The 23,825-nt window shown below is 39.8% G+C and overlaps 2 protein-coding genes across 3 annotated transcripts; one reads left to right on the top strand and one right to left on the bottom strand.

The window, feature by feature from the left end:
• The first annotated feature begins 3,615 nt into the window (after positions 1-3,615).
• bet1 (Bet1 golgi vesicular membrane trafficking protein) lies at positions 3,616-5,453 on the top strand. Its single transcript, XM_070846198.1, has 4 exons — positions 3,616-3,765; positions 3,979-4,085; positions 4,331-4,387; positions 4,713-5,453. Exons 1-4 carry the CDS (start codon positions 3,747-3,749, stop codon positions 4,866-4,868), a joined length of 339 nt encoding a protein of 112 aa, XP_070702299.1. The 5' UTR covers positions 3,616-3,746; the 3' UTR covers positions 4,869-5,453.
• A 73-nt stretch (positions 5,454-5,526) lies between these two features.
• Positions 5,527-23,123, bottom strand: LOC139215279 (probable acyl-CoA dehydrogenase 6). Of its 2 annotated transcripts, XR_011585513.1 has the most exons (10): positions 22,919-23,123; positions 16,787-16,907; positions 11,706-11,835; positions 10,184-10,290; positions 9,624-9,791; positions 9,200-9,373; positions 8,500-8,661; positions 6,524-6,674; positions 5,753-6,000; positions 5,527-5,714 (listed from the first exon to the last, which is right to left on the bottom strand). XR_011585513.1 is itself a non-coding variant. In XM_070846194.1 (9 exons), the coding sequence occupies exons 1-9, from the start codon at positions 23,114-23,116 to the stop codon at positions 5,910-5,912; spliced, it is 1,302 nt and encodes a 433-aa protein (XP_070702295.1). In that variant the 5' UTR covers positions 23,117-23,123; the 3' UTR covers positions 5,527-5,909. The 2 variants fall into 2 exon arrangements, 1 of the variants encoding a protein (XP_070702295.1); XM_070846194.1 differs by having other exon boundaries at positions 5,527-6,000.
• Between the last annotated feature and the right edge of the window lie 702 nt (positions 23,124-23,825).

The raw sequence follows: 23,825 nt of genomic DNA, 5'->3' as shown, positions 1-23,825 counted from the left end.
GTCTTGGTAAGAAATGGCGAAATAGGAACTTGAAAATGTATATACTATAAATGCATGTAAACATGTAAATAGACAAACATATCTGCATCTGCTCATAAGATAAAATACATGGACAGAGTCATTGGAGAGCTGTGTGATGGATGATGTTGTTTGTTTTGAGACAGCTTGTCCTTAAGCTTTTTGGAAAGTTAAGAAACCTGGCATTAATGTTGATGCAGAAGATTTTGCCTAATGTGCTTAATACACAGATTCCTCCATAATTTCCCAGCGGTCATCAGCTTTCCAGAGCTCAGGAATGTCAGGAAACCGTACTCTCATCAGCACACTGATCAAGAGTTAGGAAAGCTTCTGCCAGCTTAGAGACATGTGGTGTCACCGCTGTCCTTATGTGCTCAAACCAGCATGATTTTCCTCTCCTCAGAGCCATATTTGACTCTGACTGTGTGATAGTTAAGTGTGTTTGATATTAAATATTTTCATGATTTTTTCAAAAACAAGTTTTTATTTGCTAATTTTCCCAGTGACACTTTCATGTCACTTTTGATGAGTTGCCACCAGTGCCTGCCCCCTCACCTTTCAGCCAATCACATGGGCCCTCAGCCTCTCTTAGCAAGCTCAACAACTGCTGCCAAAATGTAGCCGATTAGCTCCTGTTAGTAAGAGCCACAACAATAACAAAGTAATTCTGAATCGACCAACTGGACGCAGGAACTGATTTACTGTAAACTTTATTTAATATTGAACACTTTGGGGCTCCATTGCTTTATCTAGTCGCCTGTGTGCCTTATATTTTAGTATCCATCGTTTCTCTCTCTCACCTTGTCTCTTGGTCCTGTCTCACTGTCTGCCACCTCAGACCCAAGTATCACAGTTTTATTCAGCTCATTAAAACCCATTTGCTGATGAATGACAGAATTTAGGTCCATTCTGAACAGCAGAACCATCTATTCAGGATCCAAATCCTCCTATGAACAATGCACAGGCCAGAAAATTACATGGCTAAAGGGCTTGCAGAGTTCTTCTATTTGGGGTTCAAAGCAGTGTTAAGTACGGGAATATAAAACCCTTTCTCCTGAGACTAATAGTAGGAAGCACAATAGCATTCTTTTGATCTTTCCTCCCTGCATGTTTTCCTCTATACCTCTCCTCCTCCATCATCTGACTCATTCATTGCTCCATTCTCTGGAGACATTATGATAATCAGGGGGAGCCAGATATTGTTAAGCATCAGCAGTATCCAGTGAGAGGTGCAGTGCAGAGATAGGTGAGCAATTCTCATTTCCAGCTAATTATGGTCCTGTTTCGCCAAATGGCAGCAGAAATGACTGACTAGGGAGAATCTCTTTTATCCTGATCCATCATGGATCTGTTATTGGAACATTTTCCTATGTTTATATGCAGAGTAGTCAATGCATAAAACCTCCAGCAAACACTTTTCTTTTTCTGCCATTTCTTTTCCTGATAGTTGATCATAGAAATTCACGATTCTTGATAACTATGATTAAAGGAATCACCACCTAACAAATATATGCTTCTTTGATTTCTTATGGAGAGTCAGATGAGAATAGAATCAGAGGCAAAAAGCTAGCCTGGCTCTGTCTAAAGAAGTTGACCATTTTATGGTTTGGTGTTGGATTTCTTGTAACTTTGCTGGTTGCCTGGCAACTGGTACAAGACAAAAAAAATAGTCTGCACTTTCCAAAAATGTCAGACTACTCCTTTTTCCCCAAAAAATTACAAGAGCTGACTCTGAGTGGCTTTTCCCAGTATGTATGGTAAATAGCAGATATAACTGTCCTCACTGCAGAAAATAACAGATGGTATCGACAACATAACATTCAGTGGGGGGCAAACATTTCAAACAGCATCTCAACACTCTTTGGGTGGAATATATATCAAGGCTGAAACCAGCTGCTTAGGCATATATGCATGTGTGCACACTCAAGCTAAAGTGTGTGTCTGTGTCTTGATCATTGCACCAGAGGTGTTTTGGATCCACAGAGTTTCATTGAGGATCAAGACCAGTTTCCAAATGTCCAAATGTCTTCCTCCACTCTAAAGATCCATCTGATAGACCCAATCTTCTCCGATCCACAAAGGCTGAGGTGTGCACACATTTCAATCAATATTCTCTGTTTCTTTGACACTCATGTCAAGGTCATGCATGCAGCAAAGCCTCTGGGTGATACATAAAAAGATGAGTGCTGGAGCATTGAAATGCATTATGGTAGATAGAAGCTTAAAGTTGTATTTATTTATAGGGTATTGGATCGGAATAAATTAACATCATGAAAGCCATTTTAATCTCTTATATCATATTAGTGTTCTCCTGCAGTATTGGCACAAGGCTAGGTGAGGGATGATGTATGAGGGGATAAGGGCAGCTAATCAGTGCTAAACAGCACCTCTAGGATTTTGGAAAATTGAGAAACTCTTTTCTATTCCATACAGCACAGATGGATGTGTCAGTAAGCCCCCATTATAAAATCCACAAAGGATATTTGTCTCCATTTTATGGTGATCACATTTCAAAATGTTCAAAAGAAACATTCTGCCTGTGTCTAAGAGGAACATCATGAACATTTCTCCCTCATATAATACGTTTCTCCCACCAAAGAAAGATACTAATTGATGTTCACTGCTGTGGGACCTGCTGTGTTTCAAAGATGGGTGTAAAATGCAAGAAAATATTAGTGGATTTATTCTTAATTACACTGCTTTGTCTTGACAATTTTATTTCTTTTATGTGTAAATCATGCAATGGACCATGGACTGTTCGAAATCATCTGGCTGATATTAAGGGGACCAACTGGTGTGAGTGTGTCAGTCCAAAGTATGAATGATGTGACACAAACACATAATAAAAAGAGCAACACAAAAAAACAACAATGTGATTCAGATTTGAATTTGAATATTCTCACCCCAGTATGTTTAATGAGAAAACAGAAACTAAAAACATGGTGTGGTTCTAGTGACCTCGCCTTTGCATCAGAAGTCCAAATAAAAAAGATCAATGAATGATGTTTGGACTCTCCTGTAACACAAAATCTAGCTCACATTGACGCTGAGCATTTTAATAATCATCAAATAACAACCACATGATAATAAAAAACGTGACAGCAAAAAAAAATCAAAGCTTTTCAGTAATCCAATTTGTCACATTAATTGGAAAGGATCACACAGTATTTACTGCTGCCTGATAATGATTAACAGTAAACTCCCTCCTTGAGCCACAGATAAATGTTGTTGAGTGCATATGAACTTTACTGAGGAGTGTAGTTTTTATTTGTTAGTGGCTTTGTCACTGCACATGCTAATTTGTTCTGTGATTTCAAGTTGAGACATTTGGCTTTTAGATGAGTAGATTTCCGTATTATGCAAACTGCACAGGGACTCACACAAGCACATTCAGTTTATTTTTATTTCTATATTGAAATAATGTGGCAATAACAAATCATGTTATTTTAACATTTGATGCTTTTTTTAAAAAAAAAAACTTTTATTGAGAAAAGGCGCATTCAAACAATGTTACGGTTTACATCTTTCATGTATTGATACGGAATGACGTCAGGGAAGTGTGTCCTCGTCGGCCACCGTAGGATGTCGTGGCGTTTCCCGATGTGCACAAACTTGCCACATCAACCCGATTACCGCTAACTGTAACTACTCTCCAGCTCTCTTGGTCTGATTCAGTTTCCTGACACATTATATACAGCACCGGATAGCGTCAGCTTCAGTGATTCAAGATGAGGCGCGCCGGTTTGGGTAAGAAACAGACGAACATCGAGATTTTAAGATTATACTTAGCTTGCTAGCTAGTTAGCTAGCTAACACTAGCTAATGTTGTTATCAAACATGGATGGATGCTGTCTGCCCCAGGCCCAAGTTTACACAGACTTAAACGCCACATTACAAGATTAAGATATGGACAAAACAGCTGAATGACGGCATATTAATGATCGTTGTGGTTTCTTTAAGGTGAAGGAGGTTCTGGGAATTATGTAGCAAGCGGATACAGTGTGTATGAAGAGGAAAATGAGCACCTACAGGAGGGACTGAGAGCTAAAGTCACCGCTTTAAAAAGTGTAAGTGAATATTGATGATCTCTTTTTGTTAAATGTTGTTATTAATGGTGGATGGATGTCATAGAAAGGCGACGTCTATGTTCTTTGATTGTCCTCTTAGAAACCTGGTCTGCCTGTTTATTAGTTATGTAAATATCTGATGAAAGTTACATTTTACATACATACACTTATATGGACGAAATCATGAGAATGAATTGCTTGTGTTATGCTTGTTATTCTTCAACATTGACATGTGATATTTACAGCTGTCTATCGACATTGGAACGGAAGTCAAATATCAGAATAAAATGTTGGATGAAATGGTGAGTTTGGCTGCACTTTGTTACTGCTGAGTGCTGGAGAAGGTGCTTACACTCTTTAGTTGAGTAAAAATAGTCACACCACATAGTAAAGATAATCAGAACATGTATTTGTAGAACAAACAGTAAAAGTATTAATCTTATTATTTCATTACTGAATCATTATCATGTAAGAAGCATTATGTTGCAGCTAGTGGAGTAAAAGTAGTGGTAAATTATCCAGAAGCACAGTAACCGTATTTACATTTCCCTGAATGTGAGTGTTTCAGCATGTGTGTTTGCTGCTCTGTCTGGACTTCAGACTTCTCATACCTCCTTCCCACACTAGGACTCGGACTTTGACTCAACAGGCGGCCTGCTCGGCGCCACCATCGGCAGAGTCAAGCAGCTGTCCAGAGGAAGTCAGACCAAACTGTTGTGCTACATGTTGCTCTTCTGCTTTTTTGTCTTCTTTGTCCTGTACTGGTTCATCAAGCTGAGGTGATAGGTCCTCGTTGGTCTCGCTCCTTCAGTTCCACATCTTCCTGCCCCACATCTGTGCCACACTGATGCATCTACAAAACTAGACTGACATAGATAGGGAGACTGTCTCAGCTTTATTTAAAAAATGACCCCAAAATTGAGTCATGAAAGAACTCCTACTGATGCCACTTGGTCCCAAAACAATTCAATGGGATATGAGATGATTTATGACCATGTGAAGTAGGAATCATGCCTACTGTGTATGTACATGTGAAGTAGACACTGCCAGTGTGTGAGACATAACATTTAAAATTAACTGTTGAAGTTACCATTGTGTCAAAAACCTTAATACAGTAGTGGGCACATTGTGACAAACGGTGCCGAAATGGCAAATCTGTCAATGCAGCCCAAGTTGTGTTAAAAGTGATTAATTTATAGAATAACACCTGAAACAATTTATCATATTGTATTTGCCTAAAGAATGAATGGATATATTACATCATTTGGCATCCACACAATCAACAGCAGTGTTTGTTATTATTGTTTCAACTTTGTTGTAAAGAAATGTTTTTTAATGTAAATAAATAAATTTTATGCTCTGAATTGACCACTGTCTTAAACGAATGAAAACATTAAAATTGAACTAGTATTTATAAAGTTGTCAATGACACAAAAAGTCAGAATCTTTGCTTGATATTTATTTTACACAGGTTTTTTTTATATACATTATTTAGCTTAGTCTATCCTAAAAAAATAGGTTACATCTTTAAAGTTGATCGATGTTGAAATTAAATCATTGTAAATGGCATTAAAATAAAACTGTAGGCTATTCACATTTGTAAGATCATGACAAACAAAAAAACATGAGCTTTATCTGTCTGTGTTTGAGCAGATAAGATTTACTACAGGTAAATAGTTACACTTAAAACAATCAAAAACAAAATAAAACCTTGTACACAGCTGTTAAAACATATCAGAACAGCACTTCGGTGATTTGTGTTTAATGATTTACAGTGAATGATTAGCACATCAACATCAGTCCCTGGGTTGTGCGTTGATTAGCTCATTTCTTGGGAAGTGTGTCCATGTATTTGCTGATGATTCCCAGCATGACCTCATCAGCCCCCCCGCCGATCGACAACAACCGAGAATCCCTGTGGAAAATACACAGACAATACAAACTAATGAAATGAAAGAACTATGGAAAACAACGTTGTGAATCCACAGCACAGTGTAAAATAAGGGCCTTGAAAATGTGAATCAAACAATGTTACTTTATTTTACACTGAATAAATAAAATGAGTAGACCCCTGGCCCCACACCACCCAACAGACTAATGAAGTGTCTTCAAGAATTATTATTACTTGATCACATGCTATGCTTCTGTAGAAGCCCTCAATCTGATTCTAAGTTTGCAATTAGGGAGTCAAGTTAAACGTCCTAGATCGTGAGCTTTATCAAGCTCCTACCAACTGGTGAGGATGCTCTTACCATATAAGGTTTACACCTAACACTGCAAAGGGCTGAAAATAATTACAAATCATGGTGCTATAAGCGATAAATCCCTATTATAGGGTTCATTCGATGATGGGGAAAACAGGATAAGTAGTTTTAAGACTACTCCGAACAAAAGGCATTATATTTCAGTTGTGTTGCCATGTCTCTGACCAGTCCCACCTGTAAAATCTGCTGACCAGCACGTCACTGGTGAAACCCATTCCTCCCCAAAACTGGAGGCAGCTGTCGCTCACTTCCCTGGCCAGGCGGCCCCCCTTTAATTTGGCCATGGACGCCAGCTTGGTGACATCATTGCCTTTAATGTACAATGCTGTGGGGGAAAAAAGGAAGTACCAAAGTAGAAACACAGTCTTGGAAGAGTGAAACATGTCCGGGTGGATGAAAAGAATGGTTGGGCAGAAAGAATCTAGAGAGGAAAACAAAGACAATAAACAAATGTGGTTTCGTCTCAGTCACCTGTGGCTGGCTCCGATGTTTTTCTCATTCAGACCTTTTCCCTGTAAAACTGATCAATGCCTCTATTGTCAGTACCCTCCAGAGGAACATGTGTGAGCTGCATGATTTTTCCTGTTTCGCTGTGCAAAGAAGTTTGTGTATGTGTGTGTTTGCCTACCTGTGCCAAACAGATGCAGTGGCTTTGATCTGATCCTGGGCAAGCAAATCGCACTTGAACTCTTACCAGCTAGATGAATTAATTCAAAGCTGCTGGCCTCTGACGCAACGAGAAAAATCACACGACCTTGGACACCCGCCCAACAGATGTGCCCACATTCATGTAATAAACACCGTGGTGAAAAGCACTTGGGTTTTACTTTGGAAGTGCTGGGTGTGTGCCAGTATTTCAGGTGGCAAAGCTTATGGGTTTTTACGTTGTGCCAGCACACACAAAAACAGCAGTAGATCAGCCAATAATCATAGTTTGAAGTTTGAAACTTCCTCAGCGGGACAATGAACCCCAAATTGCTCCATAACAAGTTCTTTGAAAAGGAAATAAAGCTCGACAAGAATAACAACTGACTAATAGCAGACATGGAAGACAGAATAAGCAATGTTAGCACAGCTCTTGCTTGGCTGTCAAATATAATCAATGTAAACTTGTATATAAAAGATCAAATACTCTGTAAGTAGGATGGAATTTAATTCTGGCCAAAACATGGGGTGAAAATCAAGACATTAGTTTCAGGCAATCTAGTAGCAAGCAGTTTACTAAAGCCAACAATGACTGTTCTGTCCATAGCCAGGGAACCAGTCATCACTACTTAAAAGTAAGCCACCACATTATTCTCCTCTTTTCTTAAATATATATGCTGCACTGCACATGGACAAATTTGCCACTCCGGGCTAGTTTGGCATTCACATCATTCTTGCAGAGCTAAGTCGACTGACTGTGGCCTCTGTTACTGAGGCCTCAGTCTTATCTATGGCTCCAGGTGCCATGAAGACGGCTGCATGCCTTCATTTGCCGTGATATCTGGAGCCTTGTCTACCTTATTTAATGAAGAAAAGGATGCTTCACCTAAAAAAAAAGGCATATTTTACAGATATATGTATATTTTGAAAACGAATGTTCTTTATACTGGTAGGCACAGACATTCGCAGAGATAACCAAAGTGCTGTGATGAATCGCCCTAACAGCTGTCTTATTACCATTATACTCATTCTGTGTCTCCACATTCTGAGTCACAGATGAGAAACATGAAGACAGATCAGAGTCATTCAGATGCAGCCAACACTACCAAGCACAACGTTCATTTTTCATTTTTGTTACGTCATATCTCAGCCTGGGCAGCATGGTGGTGCAGTGGTTAGCACCTGCTGCCTCACAGCAAGAAGGTTCGAATTCGGATTTGAACCTTGAACCTTTATGAGTTCTCCCAGTGCTTGCGAGGGTTTTCTCTGGGTTCTCCGGCTTCTTCCCACAGTCCAAAGACATGCAGGTTAGGTTAATTGGTGACTCTAAATTGCCCGTAGGTGTGAGTGTGAATGGTTTTCTGTCTCTATGTGTTGTCTGGCTGGTGTGCCCCGCCTCTTGCCCAAAGCCAGCTGGGATTAGCTCCAGCCCTCCCCCGACCCTTAAGGACAAAGCAGTACAGACGACGGATGGATGGATATCTCAGCCTATGACGTGTCTGTACCTGTAGCACGGTGCAGGAGGGAACGGAGCAGCTCGACCTCCGTCTGCAGCTCAGCCAACCTGAAGTGAACCGACTGGTGGTAGAGGACAGGCTGCTTGAAGATCTTCCTTTGGCGTGTGTACTCAATGGTCTCCTGAATGATCATGTCCATCGTGGTCATGACTGGTGGCGTTAAGATAGACAGATAAAGATGTCAGCTGAAAACCACTGCTTCACCTGTGCCGCAAGTGCTTTGGTTTGGCATTATGCCAGTCGTCACCGTTTCTTTTTCTTTAATGGCAGTGACACTTGCGTCCATGTCTGATGATAATATGACGCACCAAAGGTTACCAAGCCAGACAGACAAACGCTGTGTCAAACTCAGTAGGAGCTTATACAATTTCACTTTTCAGTCCTAAAGAGTTTCTCACAAGTTCTGGCCAAGAAAATATTGACTCATGCTTGTTACTACAAACAACTACTTTATAGGAGATTAACTCTTGAACTATGTACCCTGAACTCCCTAAAAGTTTTGGAAACTGAACCGGAAATGACACCATAGCAATTTACAGTAAAATCTTTAAGAGGCGTGAGACGTGAGAGAGACGTGAAAGTGAGAAGGATTAAGGGAAAAAGTAAAGAAAACTATGAAAGATGACGTCTGATGTCTGGATATGACAGAGAGAGAGAAAAATGAAGAGCTTAAGGAAGGTTCACTCACCACTGGCCACTGCCCAGAGCCTCTCTTCCTGGAACTGAAGCATCTGATAGGTGAAGCCCATGCCTTCCTGGCCGATGATGTTCTTGCACGGCACACGGACGTCATCGAAGAACACCTCAGCTGTGTCTGATGACCACATGCCGAGCTTATCAATCTTGCGGGCGATGTGGACTCCTACAGTGGGAAGGACAGGAAACAGAAATAAATGTCACTTTGCCTCTTCGCTAAGACATGCTAATAATAACAAATCCTACTGAGAGGCAGAACACAGAAATTCTGCAGAGAGGCTGTTTTAGGGTAATACGTTCATGCAAATAATGTAGGAATATTGCAGTAACACAAATGACTGTTACTTTTTAGCTTAATTGTTTTTGTTTGAAGAAAGGCCTTCTGCTTTTGCATTAACATCGTCACACACTCGTACCTGGTAGCTTCATGGGCAAACAGATGAGAGATTTGTTTCTGTGTGCGGGCCCGTCACTGGTGTTGGCGAGGAGACACATCCAGTCAGCCTGGGTACCGTTGGTGGTCCACATCTTTCCCCCGTTGATCACATACTCATCCCCTTTCCTCACTGCCTTAGTCTTGATACCTGCATCAACATGTGTTGGAGTGTGTCAGTGGTTGGAGAGAGAGAGAGAGAAAATTGGAAAGATGAATAAAGTTCCAATTATGGCACTTCAAATCAAAATATTACTCCAAGTCTAAAGCTGGTGAAATGCCTAAATCCAGAAAAAGAAGCCGAGAAGTGATGAAATCTAATGAGAGTGAACTTATATTACAGGCCCATATACAGTATGTGGCCTTCAGCATGCCATTCTTCTCTCGTGGAAGAATATCTGTGCCAAATTGGTTGTAAAACTGCTGTATTTCTGGCTGCTTAATCATTTGTGCAGCATTACTGAATTCAAAATGGTCCTTCAGACACAGAGAAGAAAATCATCTGATAATAAATGACCACAAGGTGATGAAGGAGAGACGTACTTGAAACATCAGAGCCGGCTCCGACTTCACTGACTCCTAGGCAGGCCACTTTGTCCCCCATGATGGAGGGAAGCAGGAACTCTTTCTTTAGCTCAGCTGAACCAAACCTGCAGACACACACACACAAAGAAATAAAAACATATTAACTAAAAATTAGCTATGTGGTTACTCTTTAAGGGGAATCCGAGAACATCCGTCATTGATTTCCTATAAAAGTAGACATCTCAGAAACTTTCTGTATCTAAATGTGGTGTGAAGCTCTAACTCTACTGTCCAACTGTGGCAAGATAGAGCAGTGGATTGTGTGCTTTATAATAACTCTGCCATGTTTCAGGCAATTGCAGTTCCAGTGGGACAGAGGAGGGAGTCTTGTCCTGAAGCTCCCATGGTATCTTCTTTTCTGTTTTTTGCTGCTCTCTCAGTACTTCGAACACATTGCAGGCTAGTGTAGATCCCCTAATTAAGCTCCTGAGACTTTGACTGTCTATTTCACTGAAATCTGTCTGGTGTTACTAGCTGCTGTTTCATGGCAGAAGAATATCAAGCAGCAAGCCATGGCCCTACAAACAATTACGAAATATTTTAATAGATATACCCTCTAAAGAGATTAACTTTTAAAAAGGGCTGTACAACAGGCTGTACTTTCTAGTGAAACTATAATAAACTAAGTTATTTTGATGTCACAGTTAAAGAAGGTCTTGACTAAAGCTTTAAATTTCATGTAAAGATTTTAGTTAACAGTTAAAATCTATGGATAACTGATACAGATACACTATAGTCTGACCAATATAGCAGAAGGCTATTATTCTTGGCTTGACACGGTTATATCAGTGTCTGCATACATATAAGTTGGCTGACATAAAGAAAAATAACTTGTACGCATAATGTAGTAAAAAGTGCCTGAAATGATCATTTTATATGCCGTTAAATCCTCTGCCTCCATTTAATATCATTGTCACACCTTGTTCATAAGCACAACTTTTAAAAATGGTCATTGTCACAAGTATAAACAGTATGAGTATGGATTTGGTTATAGCATTTGTAACTGTATGAAATGGATTTTACTGAAATAAACACGAGCAGACAGACAGATGTCGTTGTACAGCTGGGAAGTTTGTTTTAAAAACTCAGACGTGAAAGATAATGTTATTATCTGCAGGCTGAATGAGATGACGGTTGTTGCCAGGGGTAGCAATACAAGTAACCTTTTATCACTTCAAAATGAAACACATCCCTGTAGAATGAATGTTCGAAAACATACTTCAGCTTTGACACAAGTGGCACTAGTGGTGGTGTGAAAAGGCCAGAACACAAAGCAGACATTGTTGTCTGAGTCACTGTTTAGTTGTTGTCCTTCTGATAAGAAAAGGCGCAGGGAGATTTGTAACATAAAGAGATGTTGCCAACTCAAATTGTTGGGACTTGACTTTAAGGGAAGAATGAAAAGAGAAATGTTGTGTCTTATTCAATTTGCTTCAGTGCTTATGCTCTGTCATGCGCAATACAGTTTCTGAGACTGTACCTGGCCAGTGCAGGAGTAGCCATGTCCGTCTGCACACCGATGGCCATGGGGATGCCTCCACAGCGGATGTGGCCGAGCTCCTCTGCCACTGCAACACTGTAGCTGTAGTCAAGACCCAAGCCTCCATACTCTGCACGGGACAGAACACGCACATTAACTACTGCTGACACCTCACTGTACAATGTGTGGATTCTTTGTGTATAGATTTTTTCATTTATTTATGCACATTTGATAGTACATGTGGACCTTTACTACTCAGGTGAAGGAAGAAGAAAGAATGGCTCAGCAGTGTCAATTTGGATAAATAGACTCCATCACTACATTAGTCACATTAAACCAGCCTTGCACCCAGCTTCCCCGTCTCCATTCCATCTCTCCTGTTATCTCTGTAATAATATCACTGGCTAGCATGTTTCTGCACACACACATACACACAATGCACACTGGTATATGTACATAATATTCGGCACTGATCTGTTGGCACTGGAGCGTGCACTCAAATTAATTACAGGATGTTGTTTATTTATTAATTGTGCTATCTGTAATTATGTGTAAAAAGCACTACTGGGAGATGAGCTGCATGCTGCAGATAAAGATCATTGTCGCCTCAGTGTCATCTCATCTGTTCTGCTTAGTATATTAAACTTGATTTAGATCTTTTAAACAAGCCATTTACAGAAAATGTCAAAAATGGACGTCTATTTCCTCCATTCTGGCAGTAGAGACATTTTCAGAGACCTGAGGTCCTTAATGGAGCTTTATAAGCCATGTTTAAAAACACCACTTTCAGTCAGTCATCCTCATAAAGAGCCATCTCACATCACCGTCTTTTGCCTTTCATCATCACTTGCAGCATCTATTGTGAAACGCATAGCCTGTTTTTTATGCTAATATACTTAATGCTAAAGGCCAATTTTCTGTCCGCTACTCGTGGAATTAGCTGGCTAATGTACTCGCTTTTATCAAATTGTTAGTGGTGAACATACACACATCCAAATCCCTTTAAAATGAAACAATATGAATGTAACACAATTTGCAGTTGGAAAAGATCATCATCATCATCATCACCTCATGCTGTCTAGCAAATGCAACCACATAGTAATTCATTTAGGACGAATCTCTTTATGATAATGTCCAGTTAGCAAAATGCAAAATCTGTAACATCTGTGAAATGCTTGGAGCACAGTTTCCCCTAATTAGAGCGTGCCAGCCACTGGATGATGGATACTATCAGTGACTGACAATGACTTATCATCAGAGAATGTGTCACAAGGAGGCCTGCAACTCTAGCAAAGTGGTTTAATATCACCTGTCAGACCAGTTATCAAATACTGGAAAGCACAGTCTGGCAGAACGTCAGGAAGAGACGGGGAATAAATGAAAGAGAGAGAAATAAATGGGGACAGAGAAAGAGGGAGATATAGTGGGACAAGCAAACAAGGGAGCGGGGGAGCCAAAAATAAGAGGAAACAGGTGCAGCTGTGCAGCGATAAGTCTCTGAGCACTGGAAACCCTGCGGTGGATACTGTGGACTAAGGGAAGCACCAAGGTTTATCCCCTTTAAAACAAAACAGCAGGTCATCTGGTTGAACAAGCAAGCAGAAGAAAAACAAACTAAATTCTGTCACAAATGTCAATCCTATATACATGCTAATGTTTCTTCTGAACACCAGATGTTCTCTAGGTTCTCACTGGATGGAGCTCCATGTGAAGCACATATTGAATGAATATAGAGGTGCAGCACAAGCAGACGTGGCAATGTCAGAGAGCAACAACGCTTATTCTTCTTTTCTAATCCTTTTCTGTATTGAGTATGCACAGCAACGCATGACCTGATGATAAAACCATGACAACAACGGAAAGAGAGACAGTTTTGACAAACCCTCAATGCATTTGTCACAATTACAGTGTGACGCACTACTGGGTAAAATCTGAAATGTCACTGTGTTAGTAATGTTTCTGAAGTGATCACAGTATTACAAAAGTTGTGCAATTATGAGAAAGGGAACAGCCTGGACACACACAAGTCTCTTGAGGAGTCACCTAAACATTAGTATAAAAAATATTCAGTTGAAGGGAAAACTGTGCCGGCTGCCCGGATCTATCTGTCAGGCAGGAGACTAGAGGTCATTGCCATGGTGTGAGGTGCGGATACTTCTCTCTCAGAGCAGAGAAAAACAGGCAGGGAGCCAAGGGTCATCTCTGTCTTGTCCCTAAATGTGGCCACTTTGTAAAAACTTCCTGTTCTCATGTTTTGAAAGGTAATGTCTTTCCTCGTACATGGAAAAAGAGTGGGGGAAAAAGTTTAGAGTTTTCTCAAAGAGAGACTCAAAGAGTTTTTTGAGTCAGAAGATTAAATAAAGCGATATACTCAAAAGATGTAAACACAGGCATTAACTTTTTTTCCAGTTTCAGACATTTAAGGTTAAAACCCTGGCATAAATCTACCGAGTCCACTCCCAGTACTCTGCTTTCCTGGATTTATTTTAAATCAGTGGCCCAGGGAGGAGCACTAAGGCTTTTAATGTCTCGAAAAAGGAATTCAAGATATTATATTCTTGAGTTAATTTGTGAGCCCTACTCTGAGATTTGTTCTATTTATCTATCAAATTATTTTTAGTGGCATTCTTGATGCCTTTATTAGGCGGCAACAGTAGAGAGATGACAGGAAATCAGGAGGAGATGGGGAATGACATGCAACTGGTCTTCTGCCAGATTTGAAAATGTTGCACTTCAGGGTATTAACCTCTAAGCCATGAAATTAGAGCCCCTTAGATTTGTTTTACATGTATCTTGTACAATGTGGCACTTCTTTACTAGCAATAAGTTCAGATCATCATACTTGCTCCCCATGCAGTTTACAGTTTCAGTATTTTCTTTTCTTTTGACAACACAGTACAAGGTACTGTAGAAGGCAACCGCTTTATTCACCTCATTCCACCTGACGAATCATTTCTCAATCGAACAGATTCCCAAATCCTTATTCCCATTCCTGTGATCCCCACCTCCAAATCAGAGTCGGTTTCATTAGTCAGCACTGCAGCAAAGGGACATCCGCACACTTTCCTAAACACATACAATACCATGGCAACTTTGGTTATCCCAAATATTGTAGCAAATATTAAGCCACATGCAGAAATAACTATTTGACAGCACCAGGTTTTAGAACACAGAACAATGTTTGTCCATTAGTTTTTATCTAAAGTGCCAAAACATTTTTTATCAGGCTGATCAGTATTTATATACTGTACTACAAGCACATGAAGCCAACATAAACTGCATGCATGCTGAAACATGTCAAATCAACACCCTGAATTACAAAGTATACTTGATTGTCTAGCGTTTCTTCTGAGATGTTTTACAAATAGTCCCCCTTAACCATGTTTCCTGTGCTGCACATGATAGCCGGTAATCTATCATCTGATAATACAGTGCGTCTTGGCTGCTCCTCTTCTCTAATCCTGTCAACTAATGCTTAAGACTTGTGTACTCAGCACATCTTAATTCCATCGCCCTTCCTCTTCTTTGACCTACAGACCTGTGGTGGAGTCTTCTTCACAGAGCTCAGTGTTCAGCAATATTGTTTGCACATTTGTCCTTTTCAGCTCCAAATGTTAGAACAGCAACTACAGCTGTTTATAACTACAGTGAAGTTATCACTGTACGACAAAGTCGGGGGAATAACAGAAAGACTTAAGATTTCTGCTGTGTGACTGTCAAACACTTCCCACAAGTCCCCTCACATATTCACAATGAATCACACATCACAACCACAACTTTTTCACAGTCCTGTACTGTACAAAGCTCATCCCGCTCCCTCCTCCACCCCAGCAGAGACACAGCTGGGTACACATCTGGAAATGGGATATGCTGCAGCAGACAGCTGTTGTGGGATGTTGCTGTGACTCCACCACCCATCATCACAGTGGGAACGTTTCTAAACCAGACCAACTGTGATGTATGGCTGTCAAACACAAAGAAAATGAACAGAAAGTGAGCTCAGCTGTGAAAAAGACAAGCCAAATCCTTGAAGCAGAGATGGTCAAACTGCATACAAAGTGACAGGTCTGACTGCAAAATTATTATTCTGAGTGATTTGTTATTCATCTGTATTTCTGGATTAAAAAATTGCTTCCTTCATTGTAATATTTATGTTGTTTCAATGAAGAGATATGATACAGATTTATCACGAGAGCTTTTGCAAAGTCAACAGACACAGCACGTCTCAAAAACATCCATCACGTACACTGAAGCATAGGTGATTAATCAGTCATCATATTTGTATGGATTACCAACTAAAATTCCCAAAACTACAAATAGACTAAAATCTGTGCCAGAAAATGTCCTCAAAACACTCCCAAAGCCATTTTTATGTAATAGATGCAAACTCTGCAAACACAGGCTAAAACATCTTTGGGTTTTTAACTGTTTCTTGTGCTCTTGACTTGACCATTTAAGGCATCCAGGTTAACGCTAAAAAGCAGGTAAAAAGGTTAAACACTGGTAGATTTTTAGTCGTTTGCCCACAGACACGTCTAAACAAAGTCACATTTACTTACTCAAATATTTCTATATCAACTTGCTAAAATTACATTTTTCAGTGAGATGCAATCAGGCAAAATGGCTTTTGCTTCAAACAGCAAGAAAAGTGCGGCACCCTGATGTGATGGCTATTATGGCCTTGGATCCTTTCACAGAAAACTAGCCTGCTCCAAAATTAGAAGGCTTCTGGGTCCTTTTTCCTATCACTCTGCTCCAGACAATGCACAAAAACCCACTAGATTAATTAAACTCTCATCATTTTTCAGAAGGCGTTGCCTCTTATCTAAAAAAGTATCCTACTTTCCTTTTCAGAGTCACAAGGGCTGGGAAGGGGGAAGTCAATTACAAATCTAACAAAAATACAGGTGGGCCAAACAAACACCAGCTTTCATTCATGTGGGCACTTTCCTGCCATGAAAGGAGGAAAGAGGAGTGATGATGTTTACTTTCGAGCTACTGCATGGCCCAAAAGTGTATTTACCAAAATGAACACTGTATTTCTGTTGGTTTTTAGGGGTTTAGGAATCTAACACTCTTACCAACTGGTTTGTTGACTCCTAGGAATCCGGCACTTCCTAAGAGCTTGAAGATTTTATGGGCTGAAAACTTCCCCTCTGCTTCCCACTGATCCACATAGGGGTTGATCTCCTGGTCGATGATCTAAGATGCAAACACAACACGGGAGAGATATGGTGTGTGTACTTCTAATAGTGCGCACGATAATCATCCATAGCATTTTTTTCTTGTGAATTTCTAGCATATCTGTGCATATCTTTGCATGTTTCTGCGCAAACATGCAGTTTTCCTTTGCTTTTTTTGTAAACTCAACAACAAATGAAAGACCTGATATTCTCTATCCTTTCTCATCACTATCTTCAAAAGGATATACAATGTGAGTGAAACAAAAAACACATACGATGATTGTTATACATACATGGGTTTCCTGCTGTGCACTGCACATTTATACTTAAGTCTATGTAATCTATCTCTGTGAGATATGGTATTACATATCAATGAATAGAAAACAGGCTGAAAAAAATGCATTACCTGGTAAATCTACAATGATGACAGTATGCATGGCTTGCTATTTCCTATAGGTACATGTTATCAGTCCCCTGCTGATAACCAGGACTTGGCTGGTGACATACAATATGACAAGCTGCAGGTTCATTAAACAATGATATGACTTTGGCCTCCACCCCAATCTGTGTTGTTTTGGAGCAGAAAAATCGTGCTAAAAACAAGACCATAACAGAATTCAGTGGCATAGTTATCCAATGCAAATTACACTGAGAGTTTTGGGATATGGGTTTTTGAGGGATGAGACTGATACTTTTATACTTGAAGCTACTGTTTGCCAATACTAATATTCCATGTCTTTGCATTCAACCATTCAAATGCCAATATTTTAATGACTAAGTGTTCCCGCCACAAATTTTATTCTTGGCAGGGTGAAAAACCTCTGAGGTAATATTTAGAACAGCATGCAAAAATAAAGCTTGGTACTGAAACCCATACTATTGACAATCCTTCTCAGTTGGCAGCCACTTCATCTATCTCAGTTGCAAAGACTGGCATACATAACTGCCTAAAAATGAAGGATGGCTATAAAAAATGTTTTAAGAGTGGAACAAAAAAAAGTGTGCAGTTAAGGAATAACTTCAAATACAGTACATAGGAGGTGTATGATGTTACATGGCTGATATTGTATTTGATTTGAATTACAGCTTTGCGCTAATCAGAACTAACAAAAAACGATAAATTTTTAATGGAGAAACAACTGGATTCTGATCATCTCGTCACTGAGCTTTGCATAATATTCTTCATCAGTGAGAGCACCTTTTGTTTTTTATCCTGAATGCAAACTCAAGCAGCACTGTGCTTTATCAGTGTATACCACTAGCGCCAAGTTTGTGAGTCATGAGCAAAATATTTGCAGGGAGTGAAGAGGGGGTTGCAAACTGGCTTTGGAATAGACTTTGGTATGACTGTGAGTCATTTTGAGCACCTGGAAGTGGCCCACAGCTGGAGAAGCACTTACAAATGACCAATCTATTGAGGCACTCATACGGTGCTATTTTTGCGGAAACTCAAGCTGCTCCACAGAAAATAGGCTGTAGATGTACAGTATTGTGTGGGTTATAGTTCATCTGGTATTTTGTTGCCAATTTTCTTTTAACAATTCTACCTTGCACAGTTGGCTTTGTCAACAGGATGATGTAGTACACAGGACGGCAACAATGTTTTCTGCAAAATAATGTTGGCTCTATGTGCTGATCCAAGGGAAATCAATCCACAAATAAATAACAGAAAATAAAATTGTATGTGCCATGACTTTCCTTGCTTTTCACATTAAAATGTCTCCAGCAATTGGATCTACACTTGTCAGGCCAAATATTCTAAACAACTATGACTGGTTTGCTATTGGTGCTATTCAGTTTAATGCATAAACATTTTTAATGGGGTATGCTTTCAACAGACCCATGACAATCTGTCCAATAAATGTGTTCTGCTCAGAACAATGTGCTCTAAATGATGAGTGAAGCCAATGAAAAATAATGATTGAACAAAAGAGCTGTTTATTGGAAATAGGAAACATCAAACCCAAGCCTGAGCCAATAAAATAAGTTAAATGAACCATGTGCAATAAAGTGGATTTTGTCAAATAAACCACACTTAACTATTCTTTCATGTATTTTTTATTGCTGTGAAAGCACAAACAGCAATGAGCTAGACTGGGCCTGGGTTTTACCATTCAAACTAAAAAAAACAAAGTACTGAAGAAGAATTCCCAAGTTTTTTTCCAGGATTGCAAAAAGTGATGCACACTCATTTTGTCCTTCCAAAATACACACATACCAAACCAGACAACCACTCAACCCGCCAAGAAAAACACACTGGCTGACAGGCATCTGAATACAAGGCAGACAGAAAACATGGACATCATGTTTTTACTGTTCAAAACAGAAAACAGACACTACCTTCAACAGACTTATGGGGCATGTGTCTGCACCTGAATCTGTGAAAATTAGGCTTACTTATATAACAACAAACACAAGGACACAGAGTCAAAAAAAGGCAGGTCGTGGTCTTTAACCTGCAATAAACTAACCCCTGTTCAAAGTTCAAATCCTGAGGAGGGAAAGGGAGGGACAACTAGCAACTAGAAATGGGAACAGAAAGGTCATCAGGGAGTGATCCTACATCTCTTCACAGAGGTTAGTGTTAATGTGTTGCATACCAGAACAATTTCACACCACTAAACGGTCAAGCAGTAAGACAAGGTCAAGAGCATTGCAATATCAGGTCTTACAAAATGTCCAGTCTGGAGTGGCTGTGCTTTTTCCCTGGTACCCAGGATACTCTGGAACACTACTTCTTGCGGTTTACTTTATTATATTGCGATATACTGTATGTTAAGGTTGAGAACCACTACGTTACTCAAAATATGATATTATCGAGAAACTAAGACAACATTTGCTGTGTCTACTGTTACAGATTTTGATATGCAGTTTTTACGGTGCTGTTACTGTTTTCATATGGATGTGCCTTTGTTGTTCCCCTGTTAAAGGGAGAACCCCCTTAACTTTTAAATAATTATATGCCCATCTCTTAATTGTCTGTCTTAGCTAAGATTGTGGAATCCCTTGTGAGTAAGCAACTGAAGGATTTGAAACAATGTTCTATCTGATTATCAATCAGGTTTTAGGAAAAACACAGTTTAACAACAGCACCCTTAAAAGTAGGTGATGATTTTATTATCTTTTCATTGACTTAAATTAGGCTTTTTATCACTGTGGATTATGCAGTAATGAAACATAACCTTCTCAGTATTGGACTGTCCGAACATACCGTCTGTTGGTTTGAAAATTATTTATCAAACAGATCAGTGCAGGCTGAAGGCATCATCAAAGGGTGTGCCTCAGGGTTCTGTTCTTGGGCCACTCTGATTCACAATTTATATAAATAATATCAGTCAAAATGTGCCCAATGCAAATTTTCACTTTAATGCTGATGATACTTTTATACCCTGTTCCTCTCCTGCACAGCTCTTTGTCAGTTACAGCTGGCTTTTGAATGCTAACAAAACTCGTGGTCTTAACAAACGTCACTGAATCTTCCATCTATTATTATGTTTCACATCAGTGTGATTGATTCATATCTTCATACAAAAACCAACAGTAGAATTCTTAAATGATGATTCTCTCTTTTCAGTCTCACATTCAGCAACTTGTAAAGAAGATGAAGCTGACCCTGGGTATTTATTCAGAAATAAGTCTTGCTTTTCTTTTGATGCAAAAAGAAGACTTGTTGCTGCAGTCTCTTACTCACAGCAACATGACAACAGCCACAAACTGGCAAAAGGTTGAACTTCCAGAAAGAAGGAAACAGCTATGCTTCAGAATCAGTTTAAGATGATGTATTGTGATATGGATAATTTATTTAGACAGAAACGATGTCTTCAATAGTTGGCACTGCCAGGAGTCAGCTAATTCTGAAAAACATCTGATGCTGAAGAGGGACCTGCTAATGTTACCATGTAGTCAAAGTTTCATAAATGGATGCAGAAAATAAGCATTCTTGGGGCAAGGAGTGAACTTATATTAAATGTCTTTTACATTTAGTCACAACAGCCACTTTCGCAGGATGTTATTTCTTACTAATAGCACATAGCAGCCACTTGCCAGCATTGTTGCTCCAAAACTACCTGCAGTACAATAGCTTTGTAGTGTTGGGGGGGGATCCAAGTCTGAAACCATAGGAAGCTGCACATGAGTAGCCCCTTCCTAGTTTTAGGGAAATCTCTTTTGGCTCATTGACCTGCATTGACAGCAGCCGACCTTCAACATACACCAGCCTTGAATGGTTTGGTGGTTTGTACCTGTGGGAGCCTGACTAATTTCTTAGTATGGGAAGCTGTTTGTCTCATCTATAAATGAACATGTGAATACCAGACTATGCAACACCCTACGCCCTCCACACCCACTAACAGAAATTTTGTAGTGGAAACACTGGCACTATGAACGTCTCACCTTGGACAGTTACTAAAGGATTTCCTATAACCCCATTTGTATACCATCTATAAACACACACTAGCCTTCGGTGAATTCTTTTAATAAACCATGCTGCCTCAAGTTCCCCTTCCTGCCAACATATTGTTCTGCATTTCCTTTTCACATTTTCACCCTTCCCATTATTCCCAGAGCTAATTTATTTTCAACCTCCAAGCATCCTTTTGAAGGTTTAGTCACACAACAAGCTTCCCTCCATTTACCGCAACATCTTTGCGCTCTGCCTTAAATTAGGCCCTTGTTGTTACTTTTGCAGCCCCTGTCTCCAATGCCCGTCTAGCGATATATATTCAAAGTGAGTCAGACTGATTACTAATGCTTGCTTTGATTTATTTACTACCATAATTTGAAAAAACATAACAGCTCTGCACGTAAGAAATAGTGAGGTACAACTTACACTCATAAAACCAGTAAAATCAGTGTCTTGCCTTCTCTTCCAGGGTTTTGAGACAACTAATTTAACACAAATTTTGATCATCAGTACACCAAAATATTTCAGGGTATTTTCATGGAAAGCTGACATACTTAAATAATATGTACTGTGCAAAAGGAAACGGGACTCGTTTTCCACTACTTCAATATCTTTCCTCCTCAATATTTCTGAATCCGTCAAACTCATTGGCCTGAGGAAGAAAACTAGTTCTCAATGCTGAAACTTGTGATCTTCTACATAAGGAAGATGTAACAAATGACCCAGGCCAAATATTTGTAGTGATACAAACAAACATTTTATGGCTGAACTGCACTGGCTGGCACTACTGTTTTGATGTTTTGAACTATTTTGTTGTTTCTGAATGCCAAGGCCCCCTCTGTTGTCCAGCCACCATCAATATTTATCTAGCTAGTTCCTTTACTCTTACACATAGCTACCAATCAGCAAACTCTCTGGTATCAATAACCCTTTCCACACATGGATTATAAGCAGTTTTTATTAATTTTCATGATAAATAACACCATGTGCATCCAGACCTGTCAGTAACACAATCAATACATCATTGTGTTGTTGTTGTAAAGCTACATATACCATACTGCCACCATAACTTTATATAATCTCAGTGCAGAGATGCTGCACACGTTAGCAAGAGGAGGGCTGACATGAGGCAGGTGGGATGGGCCATGACAACACACAGGCCACAGGCTGTGTTTGGTACAGTAAACCAGTGTAGCCTCACTGCATTTGGCGCCCTGCCTTGCTATTCTTATTCACCACTTACCCTTAAACTGGAGCAACAGAGAAAAACTATAAGCTTGTGCAGTGCTTTGAGGATGCAGACAGACACATAAACACTCTCTTCAAACTGCACAAGCAACAAAACAAACGCAGACTTGGACTTTGATGGTTTCATTCAGGTGAAGCTGTAACACAGAGCAGCAGGGGGAAGCTACACAACAAGCTAGCACAGTGACCTCTCACCCACTTCTATTAAACTGCCCCTCCGCTGCTCCCCACACTTACTTTAGGAGGGATAACGCTGCTGCTTTCTATCTACGAGATGTACACATTAAAATATCCAGCTGTCACCGACCAAACAAAGCAAAATGTCGCCTTGTTTTGACCGTAGCGTCAAAGCTTGCTACAATGCCAACAGTCCTGCATACCTTTCTGAGGGACTCCTTTAAGGCAAAGTGCTCTTGTGTGTAGATTAAATGGTCAACCAGGGTCTCTGGGGCACTGGACGTTACGGGTTTAGATGACACATTTTCAGACAACGACCGGACACCGACTGGAGAGGTGAACTTGTAGAAATGACGGCTGTTGGCCAGCTGGTTTACAAGCAGAACTCCGCGCAGCGCCATCTCTGTTGACAACCCTTCGTGTGCGCATGCGCACGCCCAACTCTGCGACTCGCTCTGGTTCCTGTCTGGGTGAAACTTTAACCCCAGTGGAAAATTAAAATGTTGCTAATGTTTGATCTCCGGTCGAATTCCGTCACTTTGGAAAATACCAACAGGAAACAAATTGAAAAAAAGAAAAAAAAGACTGTGATGAATCTGCTTACTGCTTACTTTTCTCTAACCTTTACTATTTCCTTGTGAAACAGTTACAGACAGACATGCTTCATTTCAAGGGGACGTAAGGCAAAAAGATTTAAAACAACCTCCTTAGTGCACAATATCAGTAGATTTGCATTTACAGAATATTTAATATACCGTTTTTGTTCCATATTCCAGGCATCCTCTGCATTCAATTCATTCCCATATGATATATTCATACCAGATTGTCTGCCTAATTAAAATGAAATGAAATGAATTTAAACAAATGGCTGGCTGAAAGTACGGGAAGAATACATAAAAAAGCTAAAACTATGCAGAAAAGAGGCAAAAAAGAGTTAAAGCTCATATTAAATAAAGTTTGATCTTTACCATGATGTATGCTACAAGATGTCAATGAATGATCTCATTAAAGTTTTTGAGACAAAGTTGTGCAAGCCTAAAGCGTTATGAAGATGTATCTGTTTTTCTACCCAGTCATGAACCCCTCCCACAGTGAATGACGGAGACAGGC

The sequence above is a fragment of the Pempheris klunzingeri genome, chromosome 16, assembly GCF_042242105.1.
Source record: "Pempheris klunzingeri isolate RE-2024b chromosome 16, fPemKlu1.hap1, whole genome shotgun sequence".
Classification (NCBI taxonomy): Eukaryota; Metazoa; Chordata; class Actinopteri; order Acropomatiformes; family Pempheridae; genus Pempheris; species Pempheris klunzingeri.
Note: the sequence above shows the minus strand (reverse complement) of the source record. Positions and strands in the feature narration are given on the sequence as shown.

Excerpts from the sequence above, each read along its gene's own strand:
- LOC139215279 (XM_070846194.1), bottom strand. The coding sequence starts at position 23,116 with ATGGCGCTGCGCGGAGTTCTGCTTGTAAACCAGCTGGCCAACAGCCGT. Across the intron at positions 9,374-9,623 it reads TTTGCCCATGAAGCTACCAG|GAGTCCACATCGCCCGCAAG; the intron begins GTACGAGTGTGT and ends TTCCCACTGTAG. Across the intron at positions 6,001-6,523 it reads CTGGTCAGCAGATTTTACAG|GGATTCTCGGTTGTTGTCGA; the intron begins GTGGGACTGGTC and ends TATTTTCCACAG.
- bet1 (XM_070846198.1), top strand. Across the intron at positions 4,086-4,330 it reads AAGTCACCGCTTTAAAAAGT|CTGTCTATCGACATTGGAAC; the intron begins GTAAGTGAATAT and ends TGATATTTACAG. Across the intron at positions 4,388-4,712 it reads ATAAAATGTTGGATGAAATG|GACTCGGACTTTGACTCAAC; the intron begins GTGAGTTTGGCT and ends TTCCCACACTAG.